At 41.6% G+C, this 27,683-nt stretch overlaps 2 protein-coding genes and 1 pseudogene across 3 annotated transcripts in view; 2 read left to right on the top strand and 1 right to left on the bottom strand.

The window, feature by feature from the left end:
* Positions 1–9,186: 9,186 nt before the first annotated feature.
* On the top strand, positions 9,187–10,087 carry LOC129674158 (non-histone chromosomal protein HMG-17-like). The gene has a single exon (XM_055604049.1). It carries the CDS (start codon positions 9,205–9,207, stop codon positions 9,475–9,477), a length of 273 nt encoding a protein of 90 aa, XP_055460024.1. The 5' UTR covers positions 9,187–9,204; the 3' UTR covers positions 9,478–10,087.
* An 8,106-nt stretch (positions 10,088–18,193) lies between these two features.
* LOC129674186 (small nucleolar RNA SNORA17) lies at positions 18,194–18,314 on the top strand (annotated as a pseudogene).
* A 4,086-nt stretch (positions 18,315–22,400) lies between these two features.
* Skic3 (SKI3 subunit of superkiller complex) overlaps positions 22,401–27,683 on the bottom strand; it is an 88,408-nt gene continuing 83,125 nt past the window's right edge. For both annotated transcript variants that reach the window (XM_055604000.1, XM_055604001.1), the window contains exons 42-43: positions 23,071–23,194; positions 22,401–22,758 (exon numbers count right to left, since the gene is read on the bottom strand). In XM_055604000.1, the coding sequence (XP_055459975.1) occupies positions 22,684–22,758; positions 23,071–23,194 (199 nt within the window). In that variant the 3' untranslated portion in view covers positions 22,401–22,683. The remainder of the gene's footprint in view (positions 22,759–23,070; positions 23,195–27,683) is intronic.

Below are 27,683 nucleotides of genomic sequence, written 5' to 3'. Positions count from 1 at the left end.
GAAGAAATGCCACCACTGAGTGCAGCCTTGCCAGGCCACAGAGGAAGACAATGAAACCAGTCCTGATGAGACCTGATAGGCTAGGGTCAGATAAAAGGGAGGAGGACTTGGGAAGGGGAATAAGGGGAGAAGAGGGAGGGAGGGTGGGATTGGAAGGAGATGAGGGAGGGAGACACAGCTGGGAAACACTGAATAATTGTAATAAATGATAATAACAATAATAAAGGAGAAGAAAAGAAATGCCACCACCCAGAGTGAGCATGGGCTCCCACATCCACTAATCTAAAACAGCTCCCTAAAAATACATCCACATGCCAACTACCTTGTGGACGACTGCTCAGAGGTGTTCTTCACAGGTGAGTCTAGGTGTGCCAAGTTGACAAAGCCAGTCATTACAAAGACTATCGGTAGAGGGCAACTTTATTTATGAAAATTAAAAGTAAACTATTTGTGGCAAACACTGCTGGAACAAGGACTAATTTCTGTCCACAGACACTTGTAAACCTGACAAGGGAACTCATTACCAGATTTAAAAACTTGCCTTGGTTTGCAGAACAGTGACAATTTTTCCCATAATAAAGCAATTTTAACTACCAAATATCTCACCTATACCCATTTCTCTAATTTTTTAATCATGTAAAACATCTCTACTTATTGTTATTAGTATATACATAGCATTATAAGCTCTGTAATTTGAGGGAATTTCATAGTAGATTTAGAGTTCGAAACACGAAAGTGACCTCTGTAATCAAATATGATGCTAGGATCAAGATCTGATACGCTAAGTAATCACAAATGTTTGTAAATCAGCAAGAAAATAATACATTCAAAATTTTATTTCCCACTGGTAAGCTGTGCTCTGTTCCTTGAGCTCCAACGTCCAGGCCATGGCTCGGCCTGCCAGCTCGGAAACACCCAGGAGTCCTGTCAGCACCAGGAACAACCAGATGGTTAAAGGCCAACACAAGAGCAAAATCAACAAGAGCCTGGGCAATATGACCCCACCAGAGCTGAGCTATACTATTGCAACAAGCCCAGAATATCCTAACACAGCTGAAGCACAAGAAGATGATCATAAATCTAATCTTGTACACATGATAGCGGCCTTTAAAGAGATAACAAATAAATCCCTTAAAGAAATACAGAAACACCTAAACACAATAAAGGCAATATACAGCAAGCCAATAGCCAACATCAACTTAACAGAGAGAAACTTAGAGCATTCGTGCTAAAATCAAGGACACGACAAGTTGCCCACTCTCACCATATCTCTTCAATATAATACTTGAAGTTCTAGTTAGAGCAATAAGACAAGCAAAGGAGATCAAGGGAATACAAATTGGAAGGGGAAAAAAAATCCAAGTATTCCTATTTGAAGATATGATAGTGAACATGTGAGCAACTAAGATTCTACCAGAGAACACCCATGGATGATAAACACCTTCATCATAGTATCTGCATACAAAATTAACTCAAAAAGCTCAGTAGCCCTCCTTTATACAAGTGACAAAAGGGCTGAGAAAGAAATTAGGGAACAACACCCTTAACAATAGACACAAATAATTCAAAATATCTTGGTGTAACTATAACCAAAAAAGTAAAAGACCGGTGAGACAAGAACTTCAAGTCTCTGAAGATTTTAAAAGATGGAGAGATCTCCCATGCTCATTGATTGGTAGGATTAACAGAATAAAAATAGCCATCCAGGCAAACACCATCTACAGATTCGATGCAACATGATCTTTACAAACTTAGAAAAAGCAGCCATTAACTTCATATTTAAAAACAAAAGACATAGGATAGCCAAAACAATTCTGTACAATTAAAGTTCTCTAGGCAGTATCAACATCTCTGGTTTCAAGGTATACTACTGGGCAATGGTAATAAAAACTGCATGGTATTGGCATAGACAGGCTGATCAGTGGAACTGAATTGAAGACTTACAAATAAACTCACATTCCTATGGGCACTTCAGTTTTGACAATGAAGTCAAAACCATACAATGGAAAATAGCATCTTCAACAAATGGTGCTTGTCTAACTGGATTCTGCATTTAAAAAATGCAAATAAACCCATATTTATCACCCTGCACAAAACTCAAGTCTAAGTGGATCAAAGACCTTGACATAAAACCAGAGACTCTAAACCTTTTAGAAAACAAAGTGGGGAAAAGTCTGAAACTCATTGGCACAGGGGACAACTTCCTGAACAGAACACCAAGAACACAGGCTCTAAGAGCAACAATCAATAAATGGGACCTCATGAAACTGAAAAGCTTCTGAAAAGCAAAGGACACTTGTCAGAACAAAATGACAGCATATAGACTAGAAAAGGATCTTCACCAACCCTACATCTGATATAGGGTTAATATCCAGAATATATAAAGAAATCAAGAAATTAAATACCAACAAACCAAATAATCCAATTAAAAATGGGGTACAGAGCTAAACTGAGAATTCACAACAGAGGAATATCGAATGGCTGAGAAAAAACTTAAAGAAATGCTCAATGTCCTTAGTCATCAGAGAAATGGAAATCAAAGGACTCTTAAGATTTCATCTTACACCAGTCAGAATGACTAAGATAAAAAACTTGAGTGACAACGCAAGCTGGATGAAGGAGTACCCTCCTCCAATGCTGGTGGGAACACAAACTTGTACAACTTCTCTGGAAATGAATTTGGCGCTTTCTCAGAAAATTAGGAATAGTTCTACCTCAAAACCCAGCTAAGTCACTCCTGAGCATACACCCAAAAGATGCTCCACCATTAAACAAGGTCATTTGCTCAACTATGTTCATAGCAGCTATATTCATAATCGCCAAAAACTGCAAACAACCCAGATGTCCCTCAGCTGAATAATAGATACAGAAATTGTGGTACATTCACACAATGGAATACTACTCAGCTATTAAAAACAAAGAAATCATGAAAATGTCAGGCAAATGGATGGAACTAGAAAAGGTCATCCTGAGTGAGGTAATCCAGACCCAGAAAGACACACATAGTATGTACTCACTTATATGTGGATATTAGACCTATAGCACAGAATAACCATACTACAACTCACAGACCCAAAGAAGCTAAGTAATGAGGGCCCAAGGAAGGATATCAGAATGTCACTAAGAAGAGGAGATAGAACAGACAACAGAAGTGGATGAAGAGGAACTGGGCAGAAGATAGAATGGGGAGGGGGAAAAGGTGGAGATCAGATGTGGGGAGAATGGGAGCTGTGAGAGGCAAGGGGGCTGGAAACAAGAAGGGAAACTGAGTGGGGACATCTCTCTGTCAAGCTGTAGGCCTACAACTGGGAGCACATGGGTGTGACTCTAGCTGAGACTCCTAAAGGGAGGGGACATGAAGACTGAAGTGAACACCACCTAGCCTGCAGGACTAGTGGAAGGAGGGGAACAACAACCCACCAACAAAACCTGTGATCCAAAAATTGTCCTGCCTATAAAAAGTGCAGGAATAAAGAGGGAACAAAGACTGAAAGTCAAAACAATAATTGACCCACCTGAGACCCACCCCAGGGTAGAAAGCCAGCCTCTGACAGTATTAATGATGCTCTGCTATGCTTGCAGACAGGAGCAAGTGGTCTGGGAGGCTCCAGCCAGCAGCAGATCAGACAGATGCTAGGACTTGCAGCCAAGCATGGGGCAAGTTCCAGGGCTCCTATGGAAGTGCTGGGGGAAAGATGGAAGGACCTGGAGGGGACAGGAAACTCACAAGAAGACCAACAGAGACAACTAACCCAGGCCCATGGCGGCTTTCAGAGGCTGAGACATCAACTAAGGAGCATGCATGATCTAGACCTAGGCCCCATGATCTAGACCTAGGCCCCCTGCACACATGTAGCCCACTGTCCTTCAGCGTCATGATGATGGACATACCTATGATGACCCAAGCATGTTTAACTCATGTAAAATCATGTCGTATTTGCTAAAGACCTACACAGATTTTTATATTTTATTTGTTCCAGTATTGGAGTAACTCCAGGGTTTTAAACTCTACAATTCAGGCACTCTACAATTCAGCCACACACCTAGCCATGAATGGTTTCCAAAATCTCAGTAGATTACTTTCAATACCAGTGCTACATAGCTTGCTAAGCCTTTTTGGCAGGGGGGGGGGGGAGAGAGAATGATAACAACAAAGACAATGCTCATTACAGACTCAACTGGTTTTTTTGGGGGGAGGTTGAGACAGGGATTCTCTGTGTAGCTTTGGCTGTTCTAGATGCACTTTGTAGACCAAGCTGGTCTCGAACTCACTGTGATCCACCTAACTCTGCCCCCCTGAGTGCCGGGATTATGTTCACCACCATGCCTGGCGCCCAGATTCATCTTTTAAAATACTTGTCATCTATGGTTGAGTCAATAGAGAAATAACCTGCAGATGTGAAAGGCAGATTTCATGTACTAACCATGGATTTGACAGGAAGCTAATATCTTGATCGTAAGGAAGTTACAGTTTTTTGAAAGATCAATAATTACATTTGCAAGTACATGGGCAAGGATGTGATGGGAGCTAAGGAAAGTGGAGTAGAGCACAGGTCTGAAGGACAAGAAAATCAATACAGTCAGAGCCTAAAGTGTGTCATGGAAGATGGGGAAGGGAGGAACATGCAAGAAATTGGTATAGAAAGAGAGAGCTGGAGAAGATTGAGGGTGTGTTTGGGGGCGCAACCACAAAGGGCCTTGTAATTCATGCTGAGAAACTGAGCTTTATCCCAAGGACCCACAATAGGCCCCAAGCAATTTAAGTATGAGAGTAAAATTTCTAGCTTTGCCCTCAAGATGGCTTTGCCTGGAACTTATAGAACAGATGGGGTGCAAGAAGCACATAGAGGCTGAAAGGAAGGAAAATCATGCAGCAGAGCAGACGCTGTGCGCTCAGGTTAATCTGGGGACAGTCAAAGCTATGTGTCCAGGGGTTAATGTGAAAAACTGGAGTCAGATACAAACCCATACCAAGAACCGAGCTTTGGAGTCCCCAGGAAAGGAAAGGTTGTAGGGAAGACTTGCCTGAGAGTGAGTACCGTGGGGGTAGCAGCATGCAGACTGTGAGGGGAAGAGATGCAACACCAAGTGCTGGAGGAACAGGCATGCCCAGGTAGGGATGGAAACAGCCATGTAGAGCCAGCGTCCTCAGGTGAAGGTCTTGTGCTCTGCCTGCACACAGTGTCCATGATTCATTAACATTCTGCTATTATCATTAGAGCCCAACTACCAGACAACCCTTCCCTCCAATGTAAATGTGCAAGTACAGAATGATGACTTAAGTACTGAAAGAATCAGACTAACTTTGTAACCTATGTTTCTTTTAATTGCCTTATAACTTATATTTGCAAGTTTTAGGCCCATGTTAATTAAAGCCTCTTAGTGCTTCTCCAGAGAGCCAAGGAATGTAAAAGTTCCTGACATTAGCCATCTGTGAGGGCAGAGATAAGGAAGAGAACAAGCAGAGATCTCTACTAAATGGAGAGAAAATCACCGGCTGGTGCCAGTGAGATGGGCTTTATTTGGAAACTGGGCCAAATGGCCCCAATCCTTCTCCTGACCTTTGATCCAAAGCCTGTAACCCCCACTCCTCAGAACAGACATGGGATGAGTTAATCACCCTCCCACCTTTAACTGTGGATGGCAGGAAATTCCAAACTGACTTGAAGATCAGATATTTACAACAGGGCTGACTGGACCTAAGGGTGACCAGATCTAACCAATTATTTTAAAAGTTAAATACCTCATCCAATCCTAAATTGCCAAGATAGCAACCCCAGGAGATTCCCGCCTTGTGTCTTTTAAAACCTAAGGTCTTTGTCTCCTGGTGCCACTCCTAGCTGACCAGCAGGGGTGACCCCATTGTGCAATGGTCAAGAGGAACCTTTTGTGTTTTTGCATTGATGGATGATTAGTTTCCTGAGTTCTCTTCATACCTTCTTATATTTAGGCTCTTGCTGGGCCTAACAGTACCTTCTTGATTCCTCCTTTTTATAAATAAATGTATGTCTTTTCAAGCACACAGAGGTAATGAGCTCTTCAGAGAGGTAGGGCTGCTGCAAGGAAAACAGTGTTCTTGGACCCTATCCCACAGGCATTTCTATCTCTCTGAAAGATCAGAGTCACACATGCTTGTAGAAAGGTTTAACATTATTTTCTTAGTATATAGTCAGGGAATTTGCTGACTCCATGGGCTACATTTCACAACCCTGCTCCTTGGTAGAATGTAGCTATTTCATTTTCAGAAGGTATATGCACATGTGACAAGAGAGAATCTGAAATGAGTGGTATATTTAACACTAAGACATACGCTATTGGTATATTTAACACTAAGACACTTCAACAGCCTCAGAAACAAATCAGGGGAAACTATTAGTTATCAGAGAACTTGAGGGGTGTTCAGGGCTACAAAACCTGACTTTAATTCTGTGCCACTGTCACCATCAGTGTGGCTCTAGATTTTCTCTGTAATTTCAGCTTCCTCATCCTAAAATGGGACAAAAATAATGCACCTGCAATGAACGTTACTAAGAGATTAGGAGGAACATTTATTGAGGTATTACCAGATACTAAAAACTGTTCAACGCAGTCTAAATGGATGAAGCCATTCAAACTACCAGATATGTATCACCACAGAGCTTAGTATCTTACATATGGTCAGGTTACTACATCGAGCCAGGATTTGAACCCACTCTGTAGGTGTAAAGTTATTCAAATGCTGATTTCTGTACCTCTCCCCCCATGTCTGGTTGTTCTGAGAATCTCCTGTCTCAATGTTGTATAAACACTACTCCCCAATTGTCACCTGATATGCCAATAAAAGAGCTTACAATCAATCGCTGAGCTGGGTAGGAAATAGGGCTGGACTTCCTGGCAACCAGAAGAGGAGGAGTTAGAGGAGGAAGTAGGGGATTCAGCCATGACAGACGTCCAGGAGACATCAAGAGAGAGCTGGACCAGGGAAAGCTACAAAGCGCAAACGTCTCTGGGATGTAAGCTGGAAAGAAACCAAATTAGTTTAGAGGGTTAAGACTAGAGTAATAACTGCTCAGTTCATACGCTTTGAAACATGTTAATACAATAGAATCTTGATTATTTGTGTGATAGCCAGGTTAAGAGAAACATTGAAAAACATACAAGATTGTATAAAAATAACCTTAACACTGCCTGAATTGAGATCTAGCTTTAGACATCAGTTTGTACTTTTTCTTTAAACACAAGCAGATCACCTCCCATCTAGCGGGGACTATTCTTGACATTTCCCATTAATACACAGAACATTTGATTTTCCTGAGGAAAGAAAGGTCCATGGTATCCTCACATACCTCTGATCATTATCTAAACATATTTGGGCTTAAAAAACTCATCTATATGCATAAGAAAAAACATTTCTGTCTGTAAAATTCTAGGAAAGGATAGGGGTAGAGAGCATGCAAAATAGAAATTTCTTCTGGATGACAATGACACTATTTCCTAATTTGAAAAACTCTTCTATTATCTTGAGTATCTTGAAGATACTCAAATACTCAAAATCCATAAATTATGTATTGCCATAAATTATGCTAATGCCAATCTGCAATACATAATATTTCCTCCATTAATTTGAGCCATCAAAACAAACTTAACAACCCTTATGCAAATAGAATCCATTAGCATCCAGCTGGTAGATGCTCCTCCAAAAAAGTTATACATTGTGCTCATAAGACAAGTCCAGGGATAGACTTCAAGTGGGCAATGTCTACATGGTACTGGAAAAACCCACAATTCTACAACCCAACCACTCCTGTATGGTGGACTTTTATCTTTTCTTCTATAGTCCACTACTAAGTTTTTTAAATAAAAGGTTTTCATACATTCATGACACAACATCTTCAAGAAATGTAAGATGGGCAAATAGAAGAGCAATGAAAAAAGGAACACTCAAGTTTTTATCAAGTACCTTTTCTGAAGGGTTACTTGACACTGTAGTGCAAAGGCCACCAAAGCCAGTCAAGCATTTGGGTACCTACATTATGAGGCTCAAAAGAAAGTTGATAGGCTTTAGGAAGAAGCTAGAGAAACAGAGAGAAGAATAAAGGCTATGAGATCACCAAGAATTAAATGAAACAACTTGCTCACTGTGGCCTTGGTCTTCTATAAAGTTAAGAATTAAATCTACCATTCAATATTCCTCTGCAGAGAATTCTGTTTAGCTCTGTACCCCATTTTTTTAAATTGGATTACTTGATTTTTTGCTGTTTAACTTCGTTAGTTCTTTATATATACTGGATATTAGCCCTCTGTCAGATGTAGGGTTGGTGAAGATCCTTTCACAATCTGTAGGCTGTCGTTTTATTCTGAGGACAGTGTCTTTTGCTTTACAGAAGCTTTTCAGTTTCATGAGGTCCCATTTATTGATTGTTGCCCTTAGAGCCTGTGCTGTTGGTGATCTGTTCAGGAAGTTGTCTCCTGTGCCAATGAGTTCCAGGCTCTTCCCTACTTTTTCTTCTAGCAGTTTAGTGTGTCTGGTTTTATGTTGAGGTCTTTGATCCACTTGGAGTTTTTTGTGCTGGGTGATAAATATGGATCTATTTGCATTTTTCTACATGTAGATTTCCAGTTAGACCAGCACCATTTGTTGAAGATGCTGTCTTTTATCCATTGAATGGATTTGGCATCTTTGTCAAAAATCAGGTGTCCATAAGTGTGTGGATTTATGTCAGGGTCTTCTAATATTGGCAGAGAAACACTTAAAGAAATGCTCAATCTCATTAGCCATCAGGGAAATGCAAATCAAAACGACCCTAAGATTTCACCTTACACCCATCAGAATGGCTAAGATCAAAAACTCAAGAAACAACACATGCTGGAGAGGTTGTGGAGAGAACCCTCCTCCACTTGCTGGTGGGAATGTAAATTTCTACAACCACTTTGGAAATCAATCTGGCGCTTTCTCAGACAACTAGGAATAGCGCTTCCTCAAGATCCAGCTATACCACTCCTAGGCATATATCCAAAAGATTCTCAAGTACACAATAAGGACATTTGCTCAACCATGTTTGTAGCAGCTTTATTTGTAATAGCCAGAAGCTGGAAACAGCCCAGATGCCCCTCAAATGAAGAATGTGGTATATCTACACAATGGAATATTACTCAGCAATAAAAAAACAAGGAAATAGGAGCAGTGTGAAGAAGCAGCGCGCGCCGACGTCCCCCACCGTCGCCATGCCCAAAAGAAAGGCCGAAGGGGATGCTAAAGGAGATAAAGCCAAGGTGAAGGATGAGCCACAGAGAAGATCTGCAAGGTTATCTGCTAAACCTGCTCCTCCGAAGCCAGAGCCCAAGCCTAAAAAGGCCCCTGCAAAGAAGGGAGAGAAGGTACCCAAGGGGAAGAAAGGGAAGGCTGACGCCGGTAAGGATGCAAATAATCCTGCGGAAAATGGAGACGCCAAAACAGATCAGGCACAGATACCTGAAGGTGCTGGAGATGCCAAGTGATGTGTGTGCATTTTTGATAACTGTGTACTTCTGGTGACTGTACAGTTTGAAATACTATTTTTTATCAAGTTTTATAAAAATGCAGAATTTTGTTTTACTTTTTTTTTTTTTTAAGCTATGGTGTTAGCACACAGAACACTTCATTGTTTGGGGGAAAAGAACATACGTGTCACTAACAAAATGTCTCCCAAGCTGGATTGATGATGGAAAACATTTTTCCCTGATAATTCTGAAAGATTCTGTTGGCTCCCAGAAGGGACATTGCGGTGTTGGCATATGTGGTCGCCATGGCACAAAATGCCTTGTGGTGTGGGAAAACTAAATTCATTTTTGTATTCTCCTCCCCCTGTACCGTCAACATTGACTTAACTCCCTTAAAACCAGAGACCTGCTGGAACCTGACCTCCCCCCCCCCCAAATTGGTTTTCCGGTCTATTGGGCGATCTGGACTTTGCAATGACATCATGAGTGTCCTCAGAAGAACGGTGGTTCTTTTTATAAAAAAATTGTGGATCTTCAGATTGCATATCAATTTTCGTTTCCTTTCCTGAAAGTCAGGGTCGGCTTGTGAAAAGTTGTTAAACAACATCCTTAATGTGAAATGTCAACCCTCGCTTCCCCCTTTTCAAAGCATTGAATGAAGATTTCATTGGGTTTTATAGTGGCTTTCTGATTTTGGTAGTCTATACAAGAAGGGAGTTGGAAGTTCTTGTATACTGTTAATGATTGTCTGCCCATGTCCTGCCTGAAATACCATGATTGTTTATGGAAAGTATCTTTAATAAAGCTGGATACATTAGGCTTGGAAAAAAAAAAAACAAGGAAATAATGAAATTTTCAGGTACATGGTGGGATCTGGAAAGGATCATTCTGAGTGAGCTGTCCCAGAAGCAGAAAGAAGCACATGGTATATACTCACTCATATAGACATACAATATAGGATAAACCTACTAAAATCTGTACACCTAAAGAAACTAATCAAGAGGGAGGACTCTTGCTAAAATGCTCAATTCCTATTCAGAAGGGCAAAGAGGATGGACATCAGAAGAAGGAGAAAAGAGGGAACAAGTCAGGAGCCCGACACAGAGGACCTCTGAAAAGCTCTGCCCTGCAGACTATCAATGCAGATGCTGAGACTTATAGGCAACCTTTGGGCAGAGTGCAGGGAATCTTAGGAAAGAAGTGGGAAACAGTAAGATCTGGAGAGGACAGGAACTCCACAAGGAGAGCAACAGAACCAAAAAATCTGAGCACAGGGGTCTTTCCTGAGACTGATACTCCAACCAAGGACTATGCATGGAGATAACCTAAAACCCCTGCACAGATGTAGCCCATGGCAATTCAGTATCCAAGTGGGTTCCATTATAATAGGAACAGGGACTGTCTCTGACATGAACTGATTGGCCTGCTCTTTAATTACCTCCCCCCGAGGAGGAAGCAGCATTACCAGGCCACAGAAGAAGACAATGCAGCCACTCCTGATGAGACCTAACTGACTAGTATCAGAAGGAAGGAAAAGAAGTCCTCCCCTATCAGTGGACTGGGGGAGGGGCATGCATGCAGAGGGTGGAGGAAGGGAAGAATTGGGATGGGAGGAGGGAGGGAAGCACAGGGGGGATAGAAAGGGAATAAAGTGTAATTAATAAAGAAAAAAAGGTAAAAATAAAAAAGAATTAATTCTATATTCCCTATCAGTTCGAAGATTCACATTTACTCAGAGGCAGCTTTGGAGGGTGCTGTTTTCCTCTTCAGGTTCCTCTCCAGAACTCAGATTGTTACAAATGGTTATGGTACATTCTTAATATAGCTTTTTAGGATAACTAAGGCTCTCTCACAACACACAAAACCCACACTACACATACATACATACATATTACACACATAACACACACCACACAGTACACATACGCGCACATACATACATACACACACCACACATTACACATATATACATACATACACACACATACTACACATACCATACATACACACATACACACACATACAAACTCTTCTACATTTCTTTGAATTACAGCAATGAAGAGAAATATATGCCATTAGGAATGATCTTTTAGGTAGATTCTACTTACCGAAAATACAAATTTAGAAACGAATCTCTCTGATCCTTTCTGTTCCCTTTTTAAAGTAGGAAAATGCACACAATGATGTGAGATTAAAGGAAATAATGGGTTTGTCATACAGTAGGTACTCAATCTGTTTCTCCCCATGGGCTCATGGGTACTGAAAGCCTGGTGAGAAAAGGCTATTACAAAAAAAAAAAAAAAAAAAAGAAAAGAAAAGATGTATGAGCACAAACACTCAGGCTGAAGCAAATGATTGGCTAATATAATGTCAAGATACTGTATCTTAATTTTGGCTTCCCTAGAGGCTGCTTGACTAGCACAAAAGGTATAGCACTTGCTATGCCTTAATATTTCTATGTTATTCACCATTTCTTGTGAATTGGAGTCTAGAGAGCTTCCTTTAGAAGAGCCTTTTGATCACATGCATAGCACTTGTCTGGAGGCTCTGCAGAAAGCTCAAACAATTCAGAGGTGTGTTTACCTCCATCTCACATTAGCTGCCTCTTGTTAGGTCCAAAGTGGGCCCCCCAAAGGTGGCCCTGCTGACAATGTCCTGAATGACAAAAAGGACTCAACTCAGGCTGGACTCTGACCAGATAAACAAAAGAATTGCTAGCAGATAAACAAAACTTAAACAGCATTCCCCAGAAACCTTATGCACAGAGTTTCTGTTTGTCAGGAAAAATCATCACTTCCTTACCCAGATGCTCCTACAGCCAACGACCTCCAACAAGGGCATCAAACAAGCCTGTGACAGACTTGACGAGATATTTACCAGATACTAAAAACTGCTCAAGGCAGTCTCAGTGGATTAGGCGTTTCAAATACTAGTTCTTAGGGTGTTCTGGCATGTACCCCACTCCCCAGTATTCTAACTACCAGGCTGCCACCACCCACTACCATTCCCCTTAACACTGGCAAGGCTCACTCTACCACTTGCTAACTTCTGGTTCTGGGAGAGAGCCTGGCAGTTGGGATCCTCTCTTTCTACTTACGGCATAGTCCAGTTTGGTAGTTTCACTGCAAAATTTCTCTCTCAGCCAGCGTTGTTTTTTCCTCCCCCTCTGTAACTTCCTCTCCTTCTTTCTCCATGAAAAACCATCTGTTCCATCTGGCTTCTACCTTGTGCCCAGACACAAACATAAGAGAAATTAGCACTTCCAAAAATGTCTGTTCTCAGAAAAGCTTGTAACTCAGTCTGTAAGATAAGAACTGTTTATTTTACTCCATGACAACTGGCTTCTTCCTAATTCCCAAAATTCTGAGCTCCATGTTTACAAAAACCATCTCTCCTTTTATTTTCTCAAAACATTACATAGTGCATATCAATTAAATGTCTTAAACCAGTGCACTGCTTTCCCAAAATAGTTACTACTGCCTATTAATATATTATACAGCATTTTTTTCTTTATGGAGATTAAACATTGACCATATTTTGTGTGATCAAAGAAAGAAAATGACATTAAAATGCAGGGGCTTAGAGACTCAAGTTATTTCAGATTTACAAAACAGCATGAATATTCTATTTTGTGTGTATGTGGTCTTGTAAAAAGCACAACCTATTTGGCATATCGCAGGAGTGTGTAATTATACTCAACCCTTCACAAATGGTGGCCTCTATGAGACATCCATCTGCTGAGTGAGGACAATTTTCCTTCCTCGTCTTAGAGCCAAGACGATTCCCTTAACTCTTTTTGCCACATGGGCCTTACTGAAAAGGGCTTCTATCCTAAGGCTTGTAGGTACAGGCATTGTAGCAACAGGTTATTCTAGTGTTTTCTTTCATTCATTTTTGGTTTGGAAAACTTCAATGACTTCATTAGAGGAATAGAATGTCACCATTAGAAATCTAGCTAGTAGCTGGGTACAGTGGTACACACCTGTAATCCCAGCACTCAGACAGGCAGAGGCAGGCAGATCTCTGAGTTCGAGGCCAGTATGGTCTACAAAGCGAGTCCAGGACAACCAAGGCTACACAGAGAAACCCTGTCTTGAAAAACAAAAAGAAACAAGCAAAATGGAAAGAGAAAGAAAAGAGAGAAAGCAAAGCAAAGCAAGCAAGCAAGCAAGCAATCTAGCTAGGATCCTAAATTTGTAAATTCATAGACAGTTCAAAGGCCAAGAGAAAAGACTTATATAGCTGCAAATATAGTCAACAGTAAACCAAGCTTTTAAAAACTGAGACTATCATAAATGCACACAGTGTGTTTTGGTTATATTCTCTCTCCCCACCCCCACTGTTTCCCCCAACTCCTCCCAAATACACTTACACTCCCCTTCCCTGAAACCATTTAATGGGGGGGGGGGGAAACAGGACCAAGTTCTCAGCACAAGGATTTATCTGCCTTAGAGGGACAAAGGTCAAGGAATAAGAGATAAAGACCGGAGATAGAGGACTTGGGAGAAGGAAAAAGAAACGAGGGAGATGGGGAAGGAATTTGCCCTGGAGGGGAAAGAACTGCCTCTGGACAGGGGGAACAGGCGTGGCACATGGGCACTTAGCAGTTCATAAAGGGAAAGGGGAAGCCCTGTCTTAGGATGTGTTAGGAGGTGTTTCATTTTGACTGGAAATGTTAAGTGGGTGAGTCAAAAGGGGGCATTTGATTGTTGGACATCAATACCTTTAACAGCTGGACCTTAGTGATTAGTCTCAGGTGACGGAAGTGGCCTAATACGAGGATAGACATTGGTGGCTAACTTTAGGAATGTAACCTAATAGGGTTTTTTTTTTTCTCTTTTTTAAAAATTTTTTATCTTTTTAATTAGTTTATTCACTTTGTATCCCAACTGTAGCCCTCTCCCTTGTCCCTCCCAATCCTACCCAAGTCCACTGATAGGGGAGGTCCTCCTCCCCTTCCATCTGACCCTAGCTTATCAGGTTTCATCAGGGCTGGCTGCATTGTCTTTCTCTGTGGTCTAGTAAGGCTGCTACCCCATCATTGATGGAGGAGGTGATCAAAGAACCAGCACTGAGTTCATGTCAGAGACAGTCTCTGTTCCCATTACTAGGAAACCCACTTGGATACTGAGCAGCCATGGGCTGCATGTGTGCAGGGGTTCTAGGTTATCTCCATGAATGGTCCTCGGTTGGAGTATCAGTCTCAGAAAAGATCCCTGGGGCCAGATTTTTTTTCTCTCTCTCTCCTTGTGGAGCTTCTGTCTCCTCCAAGTCTTTCTACTCGTCTTTTTCCTAAGTTTCCCTGCATTCTGCCCAAAGTTTGGCTATGAGTCTTAGCCTCTGCTTTGATACCCTGCAGGGTAAAGTCTTTCAGAGGCCCTCTGTGGTAGGCTCCTGTCCTGTTCCATTTTCTCCCTCTTCTGAGATCCATCCCATTTGCCTTTCTGAATGAGGATTGAGCATCTTACCCAGGGTCCTCCATCTTGATTAGCTTCTTTAGGTATACAGATTTTAGTATGATTATATTATGTCTAATATCCAGTTATAAGTGAGCATATACCATGTGTGTCTTTCTGCTTCTGGGATACCTCACTTAGGATGATCTTTTCTAGTTCCATCCATTTGCCTACAAATTTCATGATTTCCTTGTTTTAAAAAGCTGAATAGTATTCCATTTGGATAAATGTATCACAATTTCTATATCCATTCTTCAGTTGAGGGACATCTAGGTTGTTTCCAGATCCTGGCTATTATGAATAAAACTGCTATGAACATAGTTGAAGAAATGCCCTTGTATACTTGAACATCTTTTGGATATATGCCTAGGAGTGGTATACTGGATCTTGAGGTAGCACTATTCTTGATTGTCTGAGAAAGCTCCAGATTGATTTCCAAAGTGGTTGTACAAGTTTACATTCCCACCAGCAATGGAGGAGGGTTCCCCTTTCTCCACATCCTCTCCAGCATGTGTTGTCACTTGAGTTTTTGATCTTAGCCAATCTGATGGGTGTAAAGTGAAATCTCAGGGTTGTTTTGATTTGCATTTCCCTGATGATTAAGGATGTTGAGCATTTCTTTAAGTGTTTTTTGGCCATTCGATATTCCTCTATTGAGAATTCTCTGTTTAGCTCTGTACCCCATTTTTTAATTTGATTACTTGATTTGTTACTGTTTAACTTCTTGAGTTCTTTATATATTCTAGATATTAGCCCTCGGTCAGATATAGGGTTGGCGAAGATCCATCAAGAAGAGAAGGGTAAAAGGCAAAATCTGTCCATGCTACGTGTACCATGTTCTGGCCTGCTAGAGTCCTTCAACTATCAAAAGTCAATAGTCCTTCTCTGTGCTGGACTGCTGACTGGCTAGACTGTGTGCAGGTGACAACAGCTGCTGCGAGTTCCCAAGTGCAGTGTTCCCGTCATGTTCAGAAGGTGCTGCTCTGCTCAGGTCCTTCCCGTCCTCCAGCTTTGCTATCTTTCAGCTCCCTCTTCCAAAATGACCTCTGATCTTTGAGGAGGGAGTGTGGTATGTCCCATTTCTGGCTGAGCACTCTGGGCACATGTTCTCTGTATTTTGACGAGTTGTGAGTTTCTGCATTAATCCTGTCCACTGAAATGTCTCTGGTGAGGTCTGAGATCTGCACTAATTTACAGGAATAGAAATAAGAATTTAGAGGGCCATTTAACACTTAGCAAAATACCAGTAGTAGGTTCATCCCTTTGGTTTCAAGCCACAGGCTGGCTGTTAGCCAGATTTACAGCATCTCCTGTGGAATGGCTCTTAAATCCAATTAGAAAGTGGTTCTTACCCCCTAACATTTTTTCAGTATTGCCCCCGTGGCCATGTCCTGCCACACTTGTCGTTATTGTATGTCAGAGGGATCACAGCTAAGACTATTGATGATGTTTTTCCCTCAGCAGCCTGCCTCGCACCTTCCAGTACGATGAAAAGTGGCCAGGAAACCTCCTGTTCAGTACCAGCTTGAATTCTCCAAGTCTTCTGACCAAGTGTATGGTGTCTTCAGTATCTTACCATCACACAGTGTCTTACCAGCTAGTTCTGCTGAGCAACCAAGAGCAATGGCATTAGTCTGCATTGTTTGGGGTACCCAGGACCCTCTAACAACTTGAAGAGAGGATTTTCAGATATTTTTTATTTGGCAACCTATGGCTTCTGGGAGTAGCTTTATCCCTATGTAGGGTAACTCCAATCAAATGCCTTTATGTGAACACTGTGTGTGTGTGTGTCTGAGTAACTTTACGGAAATCGCTTGTGTGCACACAGTGATGTGTGTATGTGGATGGACGTGCTAGAGTGTCTGTGGAGGTCAGAGAACTCCATCCAACACGGGTTCACAAATGGGTCTGAGGTGGCCAGATTGCGTTACCCGTTAGGACATCTCACCAGCTTACAACATGCATCTTAGGTTGGGTGACTATAATTTAATGCATTTTAAAAGAGAATCAGACAGAACGACTAGTTAGGTTTTATTAAAAAATGTATTTTATTTTTATAATTTTATTTTGAAACAATTACATCATTTCCCTGTTCTCTTTTTCCTTCCAACTCCTCCAATGTACCCTTGCTCTCTTAAATTCATAATCTCTTCTGTTATTACATGCATGTGTAAGTGTGTATTCCTAAATAAACACAACCTGCTCTACTCATATGCTACCTATATGAGTATGATTTCAGGGCTGACCACTGGACATGGCCACCTTAAACAGTGACACCAATAGACATACCAACACAGAACAGGGAAAGCTCCCAGGCCTCAACCTTGTTTAGGTGCCTGTGGAGACCAGAAGAGGGTTTTGGATCCCCTGGAGCTAGATGTACAGCTGGCTGTAAGCTGCCCAACATATGTACTGATAACTGAAGTTAGGTCCTTTTGAAGAGCATCAAATGCTCCTAACCAGTAAGCAACCCTGCCCCCTGCTTGTTCCCTAAGTAGCACACACAGTAATGAATTCCATTATTCATTTAAAAACAGTACGTTTATTTCTTTGAGAATTTCATCCACAAGAACAAGGTGTTTTGATCATAATCACTCACTATTGTCCTCTCCAACTTCCTCACTACATCCCCCTGCCAATCTCATGTCTTTCTTTTTTTAAATTCTGTAATAAATGGCTCACCCAACGGCCATTCGCTTCTTTACCACATTTTCATATATAAGTTGTTTTGGCTGATCCTTCCCTCTTCCCCGGGACCTGCACCCTGCCATCACTGGTAGCCCCCTTACCAGTGTCACGTCACACACACTTTATTCGCTTCTCTCTGCTTCCGGAAAACTTCCTCCCACTGTGGTCTCCTTCTACCTTTATGACCTATTCCTACTGCACTTATGCCAATATGTGTATACATATATGCCACTTAGAATTAGGACCCACAGATAAGAGAGAACATGCTTCGTCTTTCTGAGTCTGGTTAGCCCACCTAATAATTTCACGATTCATTCATTTTTCTGAAAATTTCATTTTTCCTTACAGCCAAATAAAATGCCAAGGTGTATATGTGCCACAGTGTCCTGTCCTTTTACCTGCTTACGGACATCTAGGCTCATTCCGTTTCCTTGCTGTTACGGACAGAAACAATGGCTATTTCTTGAGGAAATTTTTTCTATTTCAAAATATTTTGAAGTAAAAAATAGCATTTATGAAAATATAAATAGTTTTACAGGGTATTTGGGTCAACTAGAATTTAAAATACTGCTATTAAAAACTGTCTAATCCATGCCCGTAGCGGCGTTACAGGTGTGGCCGGGTGCCACGTGCGCATCAGTGAGTGGCAGAGAGGAGGGGCTGTGTCTACTCAGCGTTCTGACCTAAGAACATCTCAATGATTCCTGTGTTTGCTTGCCTGTTTTTAGTTTTTGAGATAGTGTTTCTCTGTGTAGCCCTGGCTGTCCTGGACTCTCTTCATAGACCAGGGTGGCCTGTATCACAAAGATCCACCTGTCTCTGTCTCCTGGAGTGCCACTATGCCCAGCTGGACATCTGAATGATCAGGAGCCTAACATTCTCTAAAAAAGTGAGTCAGAGATGAGCAGCAGTGTGGTGCGCCAAAGGCCCGGGTGGGGTCCCAGGACAGGGAGCAAACTGGAGACTAGAGAAACGATGTGAGCTAGGGACAGATGACCCTTTCATGGGGCTGCCTGCGCAGACAGGGTGAGGAGCCAGCCTGAGATGACCACCAGACAGGCACTGCACAGGCCTGGGTGCCAGACCATGCCCACGGTGACCCCTCCCAGGCACCACAATGCAAGACCAGGACATATTACTCTTAAGACCACGCCTGCAACAAGCCCAGACATTCAGATACACTGGGCACCACTAAAAGAAGCAAGTAAGTGGTGGAGAAATAGAAGAGAAAGAGAAACAAAAGGATGTGGGCACAATGAAGAGAGGCAGAACTGGAGGGCAGTGAGGAATGGCTTAAGGTGAGTAGCCAGTGATGCCACCTGGGACCATGGTGGGGTCCTGGCCTGTGCTGCCACCACAGCCACATCTGGGTTTAGAGCCCTGCAGCAGCAGGAGTCTGTCACCACCAAAGGCCAGGCAGATGTCTCTGGTGTGGGTTGCTGCCCGGAGACGGTTGAGGTCTGAGCGCTGTGTAGAACTGGCCCCATCCCTTACCTGCACAGCATGGGAGAGCTGGTCCTAGGGGTGTAAGACCTGGAGAGCTAAGCCTGCCCCTATCCAGCTGCAGTACTCAGGTGAGCCAGCCCCCAAGATATGAGAGTGGGAGAAGTGGCCCTAAGAACAGTGTCTCCACTGCAATGGCATGGACGAGGTAGAGATGCCCTCCCCCATTGCCCTCCACCACCTGCAGTACTCAGGAGTGGTCCCTGCACCTCTCCTGGGTAGCACGGGAGCGTAGCACATCTCTAAAGGCGTGAGAATGGGAGGGCTGGCCCCACCAATGTCTGCCATCTAGTGACTCGGACAAGTGAAAGATGCCTCCCAACTTTTGCCCCTTGCTACCTATGGCAGGTAGGAGAGCTGGCCCCAAAATCACCAGAGTGGGAAAGCAGACCCTGCCCCTCACCTGCTACGTACTCGAGAGGGGCTCTGCACCTTGCCTGGGCACAGGGTAGAGACAGGCCTGGTTGCAAGGTGTTGCAGGAGAGCCGCCCTTGGGGGGGCCAGAGGGCTGACCAGCTTAGATAGCTCTCCAGCCCAGATCTAGGGGCTTGGATTGGCCCACCCCAAAGTCTACCCCATCTATGAACTGCTGGAGTGCATGGAGGGGCCAGGCCTACAGATCCAAAACTACAGGATCTGTGTGACACAGGGGAGGCTATCTGAGAGGAGTCTCCGTGAGGATCCAGTATTGATAGAGTAGCAGAAGCCAGTGGCCTCTTACCAGACCAACCTGTCATTGCAATGAACGTCTCCAAGCAAAGAAGCATGGACAAAAGTGTGCACTGTGGAACACACTGTGACACACCACAGCTTCCAAAACGAGATTATTTTTTCTCTGTTGGGAGGGAGGTTGCAACGGTGGAAGGCAGGTATGAGGGGAGGAGGAGATGAGTGGGATTGGGGTGCATGATGTGATATTCACAAAGAACAAAAATGTGTGTGTCTGTATGCAAAAGAAAGTTAAAAAATTATCACACCGAAAACTATGGCACGACAGCTCAACACCATGACTGGTCCTCTTATGACTACTCTCTACACTAAAAATCAGTCATAACTGTAAATGACAAAAGGCTCTGATATTTCTTCCATATAAAAAGTCTTTATGATACATAAACACATATTTCAAGTACATAATGAAACAGAACATCTCCTGTAAAATGAGGGTCCACGTGTGAAACCTGGTGTTACCTCTTAGAACAAGTGTCAGAAAGGGAACCTGAGTTCCTTCCACTGGCAACTCAAATGGGAAGAAGGAAGCACTGGAAAGAAGCAAGAGTGAACTTGAAGAAAGAAAAATTTCCAGTTTTAACACGTAAAAAACCATGCTTATAACCCACACTGACTCATGTTCCAGAACCTGCCTCATTTTTATGTTCTTGCGGTTTCGTCACAGTGGACACCACCCTGTCTTATGGACAGGCACATTCAGTCCTTTCAATTTGTCTGTTTTCCGATCCAGTCTCAACTTTGTGCCAAATCCAAACCAAAGAAAACCTGTCAATCCCTCATTTGGTGATGTGTAAAAAAATATAACACTTCACTTTTTTTTCTGACCAGAAATAGAAGAGACACTGCAAGAAACATGACAAGTGGTTCCAAGCAAACAGATAGTGGTCCAGAATTTACTTAGAAGCTGAAATGCATTTCCTGTAGGAGGTTACCATTAGGAGCCAAATAATACTATAGACATACCTAGCTAACCAACGGTAGCTAAGTGGTGGGTTAAAAACAAAACAAAACAAAAAAACAGAAAACACATTTTAATTCTAAAATCAAATGTAACAATAAGAAGATACTGAATATCAGTCCTTGGAGAAATTAGCTTTAATTTGATTCATTTTCTACAGTTTTATAATGTTGATTTGTTTCAAAGTGCCTTTAAAATTGTGGCTTAACACCAATATTGAAGGAGAAGGTAAAGAAAGATGATCCCAAGTTTGGCATAAAATAAAATGCATGTGCACAGTCTAAATGCAAAAAAGAATGAAATGAATTGGCTTTTACTATCCTGATTTCCAGAAAACTCAGGTCCACGGAAGGCAGAATTCGCAAAAGAATCCAAAGGTCACCGCCTGACTGTGTGCAAAGGCTAAACAGTCCATGAGTGATCTTCAGTACACAAATCTTAAGTGAATACATTTTCTAAACCAAACACTTTCACATAATCTAATTGTGAAGCACATGGGACTCTATAAAGCAGGTGGACGGCAGGGACTGTGTCTAATACAGCCGACAGGAGCCTTCCCAGGGCACCTCTGGCAGGGTCATGCTATACACGCTGGATCAGCTTAAAAGGAGAAGGAGGAAGAAATAAGGAGAAGAATGTACGTGTCTGATCTGTAAACGTGTTGCTAGACCTCCTCAGACTCCATCAGAAAGCAGAGTCCTCCCATCCTAAGGTTTCTGATGGAATCGCTGTCAGTGATCACAATATTCCACCACAACTGGAAGATACCAGGCGAAGTTCTGTCTACGAGAATAACCTCTGACATACAGTTTAATTAAAGGATATTACCAATTCATATGATTTCACAAAATACAATGAGCTTGTGGGCTAATAAAAAACACATACAAAATTATACTGCCACATACCTCTGTACAATAAATGTTTACAGCTGAGAAAGACTGTTGAGACAAGATTGTAGTATACAGCTCTGGCTGGCCTGGAACTCTATGTAGAACAGGCTATTATCAAATGGAGATCCGCAAGGCGCTGTTCCCAAGTGCTGGCATTAAAGGTATGCATCACTATGCCCACCGGAACACTGAAAACCACAATCCAAAGCAAGTGACATCCAGACTATTTAAATATATGAATTACTTTTTAGAAAACAACAGGAACTCTTTTAGGTTTTAAAACCCAAAACTTAAAACCTATGTTTCATATTGATAATATGAAAAATAAGACATGATTTTTGTTTTATTTCAGGTAGTCCACATATTTTCATCATGAACAAAGAAACTGCATGAATAATTAAATATTATGAAAATCATTTCCCCCAATTTTCCATTAATCCCAGCACTTGGGAGTCAGAAGCAGTTGGATCTCTGGGTTCCAGGGCAACCAAGGCTACAGACAGAAACCCTGTCTTGGAAACAAAAAATAACAGTTAGTAAGTAACTGTTAAACAACTAAGGAAATCAAGGTTTTAACTTTCTTCATGGACCAAGTCAAAGATGGCATGAAGGTTAAAAGCAGATCAAGGCTTACTGCAGAGTTACACCCCTAACTTAAGAACTTCAACTTCTGTAGATTAAAAATGGTAATAATAAAATAAAGAGGGGAAAGCAATGGATGATTAAAACTATAGTTTTAAATTTATTTGTTTTTATTTTTTCAAGATGGGATTCACTGTGTACTGATGGCTGGCCTGGGAATGTGTGTAGATCAGGATGGCTTGGAATTCACAGAGATCCACCTACTCCTGCCTCCCACGTGCTGGGGTTAAATGTGCGCACCCCCACGCCCAGCTGATACAACTACAGTTTTAAAATACATTGTTCTGGTGAGAACTCTTGATTTACTGCTTCATTCCTAAGTGTTATCTTCGATTCCTTGCTGCCTCCCAATCCACGATTACTGTGTGGACAGCTTCTGATTCAGTTCCAAGGTTCTTTTATCACCGTGAGTCTCCGCATTCTTCACCAAAACCTGCGTGAAATCACATACAGAAGTTTGGGAAGCAATTTTCAAAGGGTAAAACTCACTGTCATGATGCTGTTGCTTACTTTTGCTGTAATAAATTGCTCAATTGAGTTAACATATAAGCATTGTGAATCCTGGCTGCTATAATTATTAGTATTGCACAGAACTCAGGGTCTTGCTTTGCTTACACTCCCGACTCCACATGCTTTCTGCAGGGCTGTCCCAGAAAAAAACCTGATATTCATCTTTTAAAATTTCAAGAATAGTAGGATAAGTCTGAAAAGATAACTAATATTTTCCGTGAAGTTAAAAGCTTACGTCAATGAGCTCATGGTCATCTTTCGCATAGAGGTGTCTCAAGAGGTACCAACGTGCAGTTGATACAATTGAGCTGGGGTATCCAGGCTGGTATACTACTCTCTCCAAAAGTCTCCGCGTCTCTCTGGAGGAAAGACAAGCACATGATTTTATGTCTCATGCATACCTTACCTTCCTCATTTGTTTAAAAATCTCACTGACTGATGATGATTGCTCTCGTAGAAAAGTAGCAGCCACTGTTTATTAAATGTTTGCTGTGCGCGAAGCACCATGCTATTTAGTCATACCTTCCTGCTGTGGTTACCCCTATTGCAGACAGGCAAACTAAAGCTCATTCAAAATACAATGAGAAGATTCCAAACTGTATGAACATCTCTAAGTGTTCACCCTGTCATTTTTTTTGCAGGTAGAGAGCTGGCGAATTTTCCCTTTTATTCATTCATTCATTCATTCATTCATTCATTCATTCGTTTGTTCGTTATTATAATTAATTCAGTTTGTATCCCAGCTGTGGCCCCTTCCCTCCCAATCCTATCCTCTTTCCCTCTTCTCCTCCCATGGACCTCTTCCCCTTCCCTCTGACCCTAGCCTATCAGGTCTCATCAGGACTGGCTGCATTGTCCTCCTCTGTGGCCTAGTAAGGATGCTTCTCCCTGAGGGGGAGGTGATCAAAGACCCAACCACTGAGTTCATGTCAGAGACAGGCCCTGTTCCCCTTACGAGGGTGCCCACTTGGAGATTGAGCAGCCATGGGCTACATCTGTGCAGAGGTTCTAGGTTATCTCCATTAATGGTTTTTGGTTGGACTATAAATCTCAGAAAAGACCCCTGGACCCAGATTTCTTGGTTCTGTTGCTCTCCTTGTGGAGCTCCTGTGCCCTCCAGGTCTTTCTATCTCCCCCTTCTTTCATAAGATTCCCTGCACTCTGCCCAAAGTTTGGCTATGAGTCTCAGCATGTGCTGAGCAAAGGACAGTCATCAGATGAAAACAACAGCCTACAGACTGGGAAAGGCTCTTCATCAACCTTATATCTGACAAAGGGCTAACACTAGAATATATAAAGCACCCTGTAATATTTTGACTGAAAATTTTGCAGAAAAAGTAAATTCAGATGTAAGGAAGAGAAGGCAGAAGGCTCACAAGGTCTAAGGCAGTCTGGGCCACACAGTAAGCCCTATCACAAAAATCTAGAAAACACACAAGGAAAAATAATATTTTTCTTTTTTAAAAAAAATATTATGTATTACAAATTATTCACTTTGTATCCTGGCTCTACGCCTCTCCCTCCCACTTCACTCCTTATGTCCCTCCCCTAGTTCACTGATGAGGGAGGTCCTCCTCCCCTACTATCTGACTCTAGCCTATCAGGTCTCATCAGGACTGGATCCTCTTTCAAAGGGGGAGATGATCAAATAGCAGGCAATCGATTTCATGCCAGAGACTGCTCCTGCTCCTCTTACTAGGAGACCCTCATGGAGACTGAGCTGTCCATGGGCTACTTTGGAGCAGGAGTTCTAAGTCTTCTCCATGTATGGTCCTTGTTTAATTCATCAGTCTCTGCAGGACCCCTTGGGTCCAGATTTTTTGGCTCTGTTGGTCTTGTGGAGCACCTGTCCCCTCCAGGTCTTTCTATCTCCCTCTTCTTCCATAAGATTTCCTGCACTCTACCCAAAGTTTGGCTATGAGTCTCAGAATCTGATTTGATACTCTGCTGGGTAGAATCTTTCAGAGTCCCTCTGTGGTAGGCTCCCGTCCTGTTCCACTTCCTATGTCTATCCTGTTTGCTTCTGAATGAGGATCAAGTATCTTCCCTAGGGTTCTCCTTGTTCTTTAGCTTCTTTAGGACTATAGATTTTAGTATGTTTATCCTATATTACATGGCTAATATCCACTTATAAGTGAGTATATACCATGTGTGTCTTTCTGCTTCTGGGATACCTCACTCAGGATGATCTTTTCTAGTTCCATCCATTTGCCTACAAATTTCATGATTTCCTTGTTTTAAAAAGCTGAATAGTATTCCATTTGGATAAATGTATCACAATTTCTATATCCATTCTTCAGTTGAGGGACATCTAGGTTGTTTCCAGATCCTGGCTATTATGAATAAAGCTGCCATGAACATAGGTGAGCAAATGCCCTTGTATACTTGAACATCTTTTGGATATATGCCTAGGAGTGGTATAGCTGGATCTTGAGGAAGCACTATTCCTAATTGTCTGAGAAAGTGCCAGATTGATTTCCAAAGTGGTTGTACAAGTTTACATTCCCACCAGCATTGGAGGAGGGTTCCCCTTTCTCCACATCCTCTCCAGCATGTGTTGTCTCTTGAGTTTTTGATCTTGGCCATTCTGATGGGTGTAAAGTGAAATCTCAGGGTCATTTTGATTTGCATTTCCCTGATGACTAAGGACTTTGAGCACTTCTTTAAGTGTTTCTCTGCTATTCGATAATCCTCTATTTAGAATTCTCTGTTTAGCTCTGTATCCCATTTTCTAAATTGGATAACTTGGTTTGTTGATGTTTAACTTCTTAAATTCTTTATATATTCTGGATATTAGCCCTATGTCAGATATAGAGTTGGTAAAGAGCCTTTCCCAGTTTGTAAGCTGTCCTTTTGTTCTGTTTACAGAATCTTTTGCTTTACAGAAGGTGTTAAGTTTCATGAGGTCCCATTTATTGATTGTTGATCGTTGAGCCTGTGCTGTTAGTGTTCTGTTCAGGAAGTTGTCTCCTGTGCCAATGAGTTCAAGGCTCTTCCCCACTTTTTTTTCTAACAGGTTTAGTGTGTCTGGTTTTATGTTGAGGTCTTTGATATACTTAGACTTTAGTTTTGTGCAGGGTGATAAATATGGATCTATTTTCATTTTTCTACATATAGACATTCAATTAGACCAGCACCAGTTATTGAAGATGCTGTTATTTTTCCATTTAATGGTTTTGGCTTCTTTGTCAAAAATCAAGTATTCATAGGTGTGTGGGTTTATTTCTGGGTCTTTCATTTGATTCCATTGATCCACGAGTCTGTTTCTATGCCAGTACCATGCTGTTTTTATTACTATTACTCTATAGGACAGCTTGAGATCAGGGATGAAGATACCTCCAGAAGTTCTTTTATTGTACAGGGTTATTTTAGCTATTTTGCTTTTCTTGTTTTTCCACATGAAATTGAAAATTGTTCTTTCAAGGTCTGTAAAGAATTGTGTTGGTATTTTGATGGGAATTGCATTGAATCTGTAGATTGCTTTTGGTAGGATGGCCATTTTCACTATGTTAATCCTACCAATCCATGAGCACAAGAGCTCTTTTCACCTTCTGACATCTTCTTCAATTTCTTTCTTCAGAGACTTGAAGTCTTGAGGAAAAAATTCTTAAACAAGTAACCAACCAACCAACTAACTAACCAATAACACAAATATGTAAGTGGAACAAGAAATTTCACTATCTGATACAAGAAGCCACATGAGTAAAATCAAGTTTTTAGTGTTTTCAAGGATATGTACAATATGTGAATTTAACTCATATAATTACAAAATGATTATATTACAAAAAGATTATAGCTATGGTCTTATGCTTTTCTCTCTTAATTTATAAACATTTATGAGCCTCAAAATTCCTTAGTGGTAGAAATAACATAAAACAAATAATTTGAGAACTGCTAAGTTGAAGAATCAAATAAATAGCAATGAGTTTGAGCAGGAACTAAAGAATCTGTCTTGAAGAAGTCCATGCACAGTGTTACGTCACAAACATAGTTTCTCCCTAGACTTCAATTTAGGGGCTACCTTTTGGAGATGACAACAGTGGTAATAAGTACAGCAGGGTCACACAAGAGCCACTGCTTTTGGGTCGCTCACAATGGGCAGCTGGAGGAGCTCATCAGGAAGTCTACAGACAGAGCCTTTCTCATGAACATGCACACACACATGCATGCATGTACACACATGCAGAAAGAGCCCCCACCAGGGGAGTATTATAAATAAACTTACTAAAGAGCTGCAGAACATTAACTCATCCATCCTTCAGTCTTACTTTGTGAGGGTTGCTTTTTGAGGGGAGACATATTTACATGTAGTGAGCTCTATTTCTATAATACCTATTCTATATTCTGTGTCAGGGATATTTACTCCTAAATCATTGTTTTATTTACAGTTGACTTATTAAAACCATCATTTTTAATTTTTAAATACCTTTCACCTATACAGATGACATCTAAGTAAGATTCTTCTGATCTATGGCACTCATCCCCAACCTCTAGTATCAGATTTTTGGTTTTAATCTGAACAGTCTTTGACTTTTCTAGACATGAATGCACATATTCACATAGGTTTATCTTCCAATATTTGCTAATTTTTCTAGTTTGTTAAATGAGCAAAGCTTCTATTAATATAATCTTGAGCCGGGGTCTGCATCTAGAATCCACATTGCACTGTTGGTTCATCCCAAATAGAAGAAAATAAACCCTAAGTGCGTCTTCACTTGAAGTACGTTTGTGCCAAACTAGCCACATCTATATCTATGTTCCATTTCTGTTAAGTGAGTATGAAATGTTCTTCCTCACTGCAACAGAGAATGACATTTTCCTCAAGGAGAGACAACAGAATATCCCAAA

The sequence above is a fragment of the Psammomys obesus genome, unplaced genomic scaffold, assembly GCF_907164565.1.
Source record: "Psammomys obesus unplaced genomic scaffold, mPsaObe1.curated_primary_1811, whole genome shotgun sequence".
Classification (NCBI taxonomy): domain Eukaryota; kingdom Metazoa; phylum Chordata; class Mammalia; order Rodentia; family Muridae; genus Psammomys; species Psammomys obesus.
This window is presented reverse-complemented; position numbering and strand designations above follow the sequence as displayed.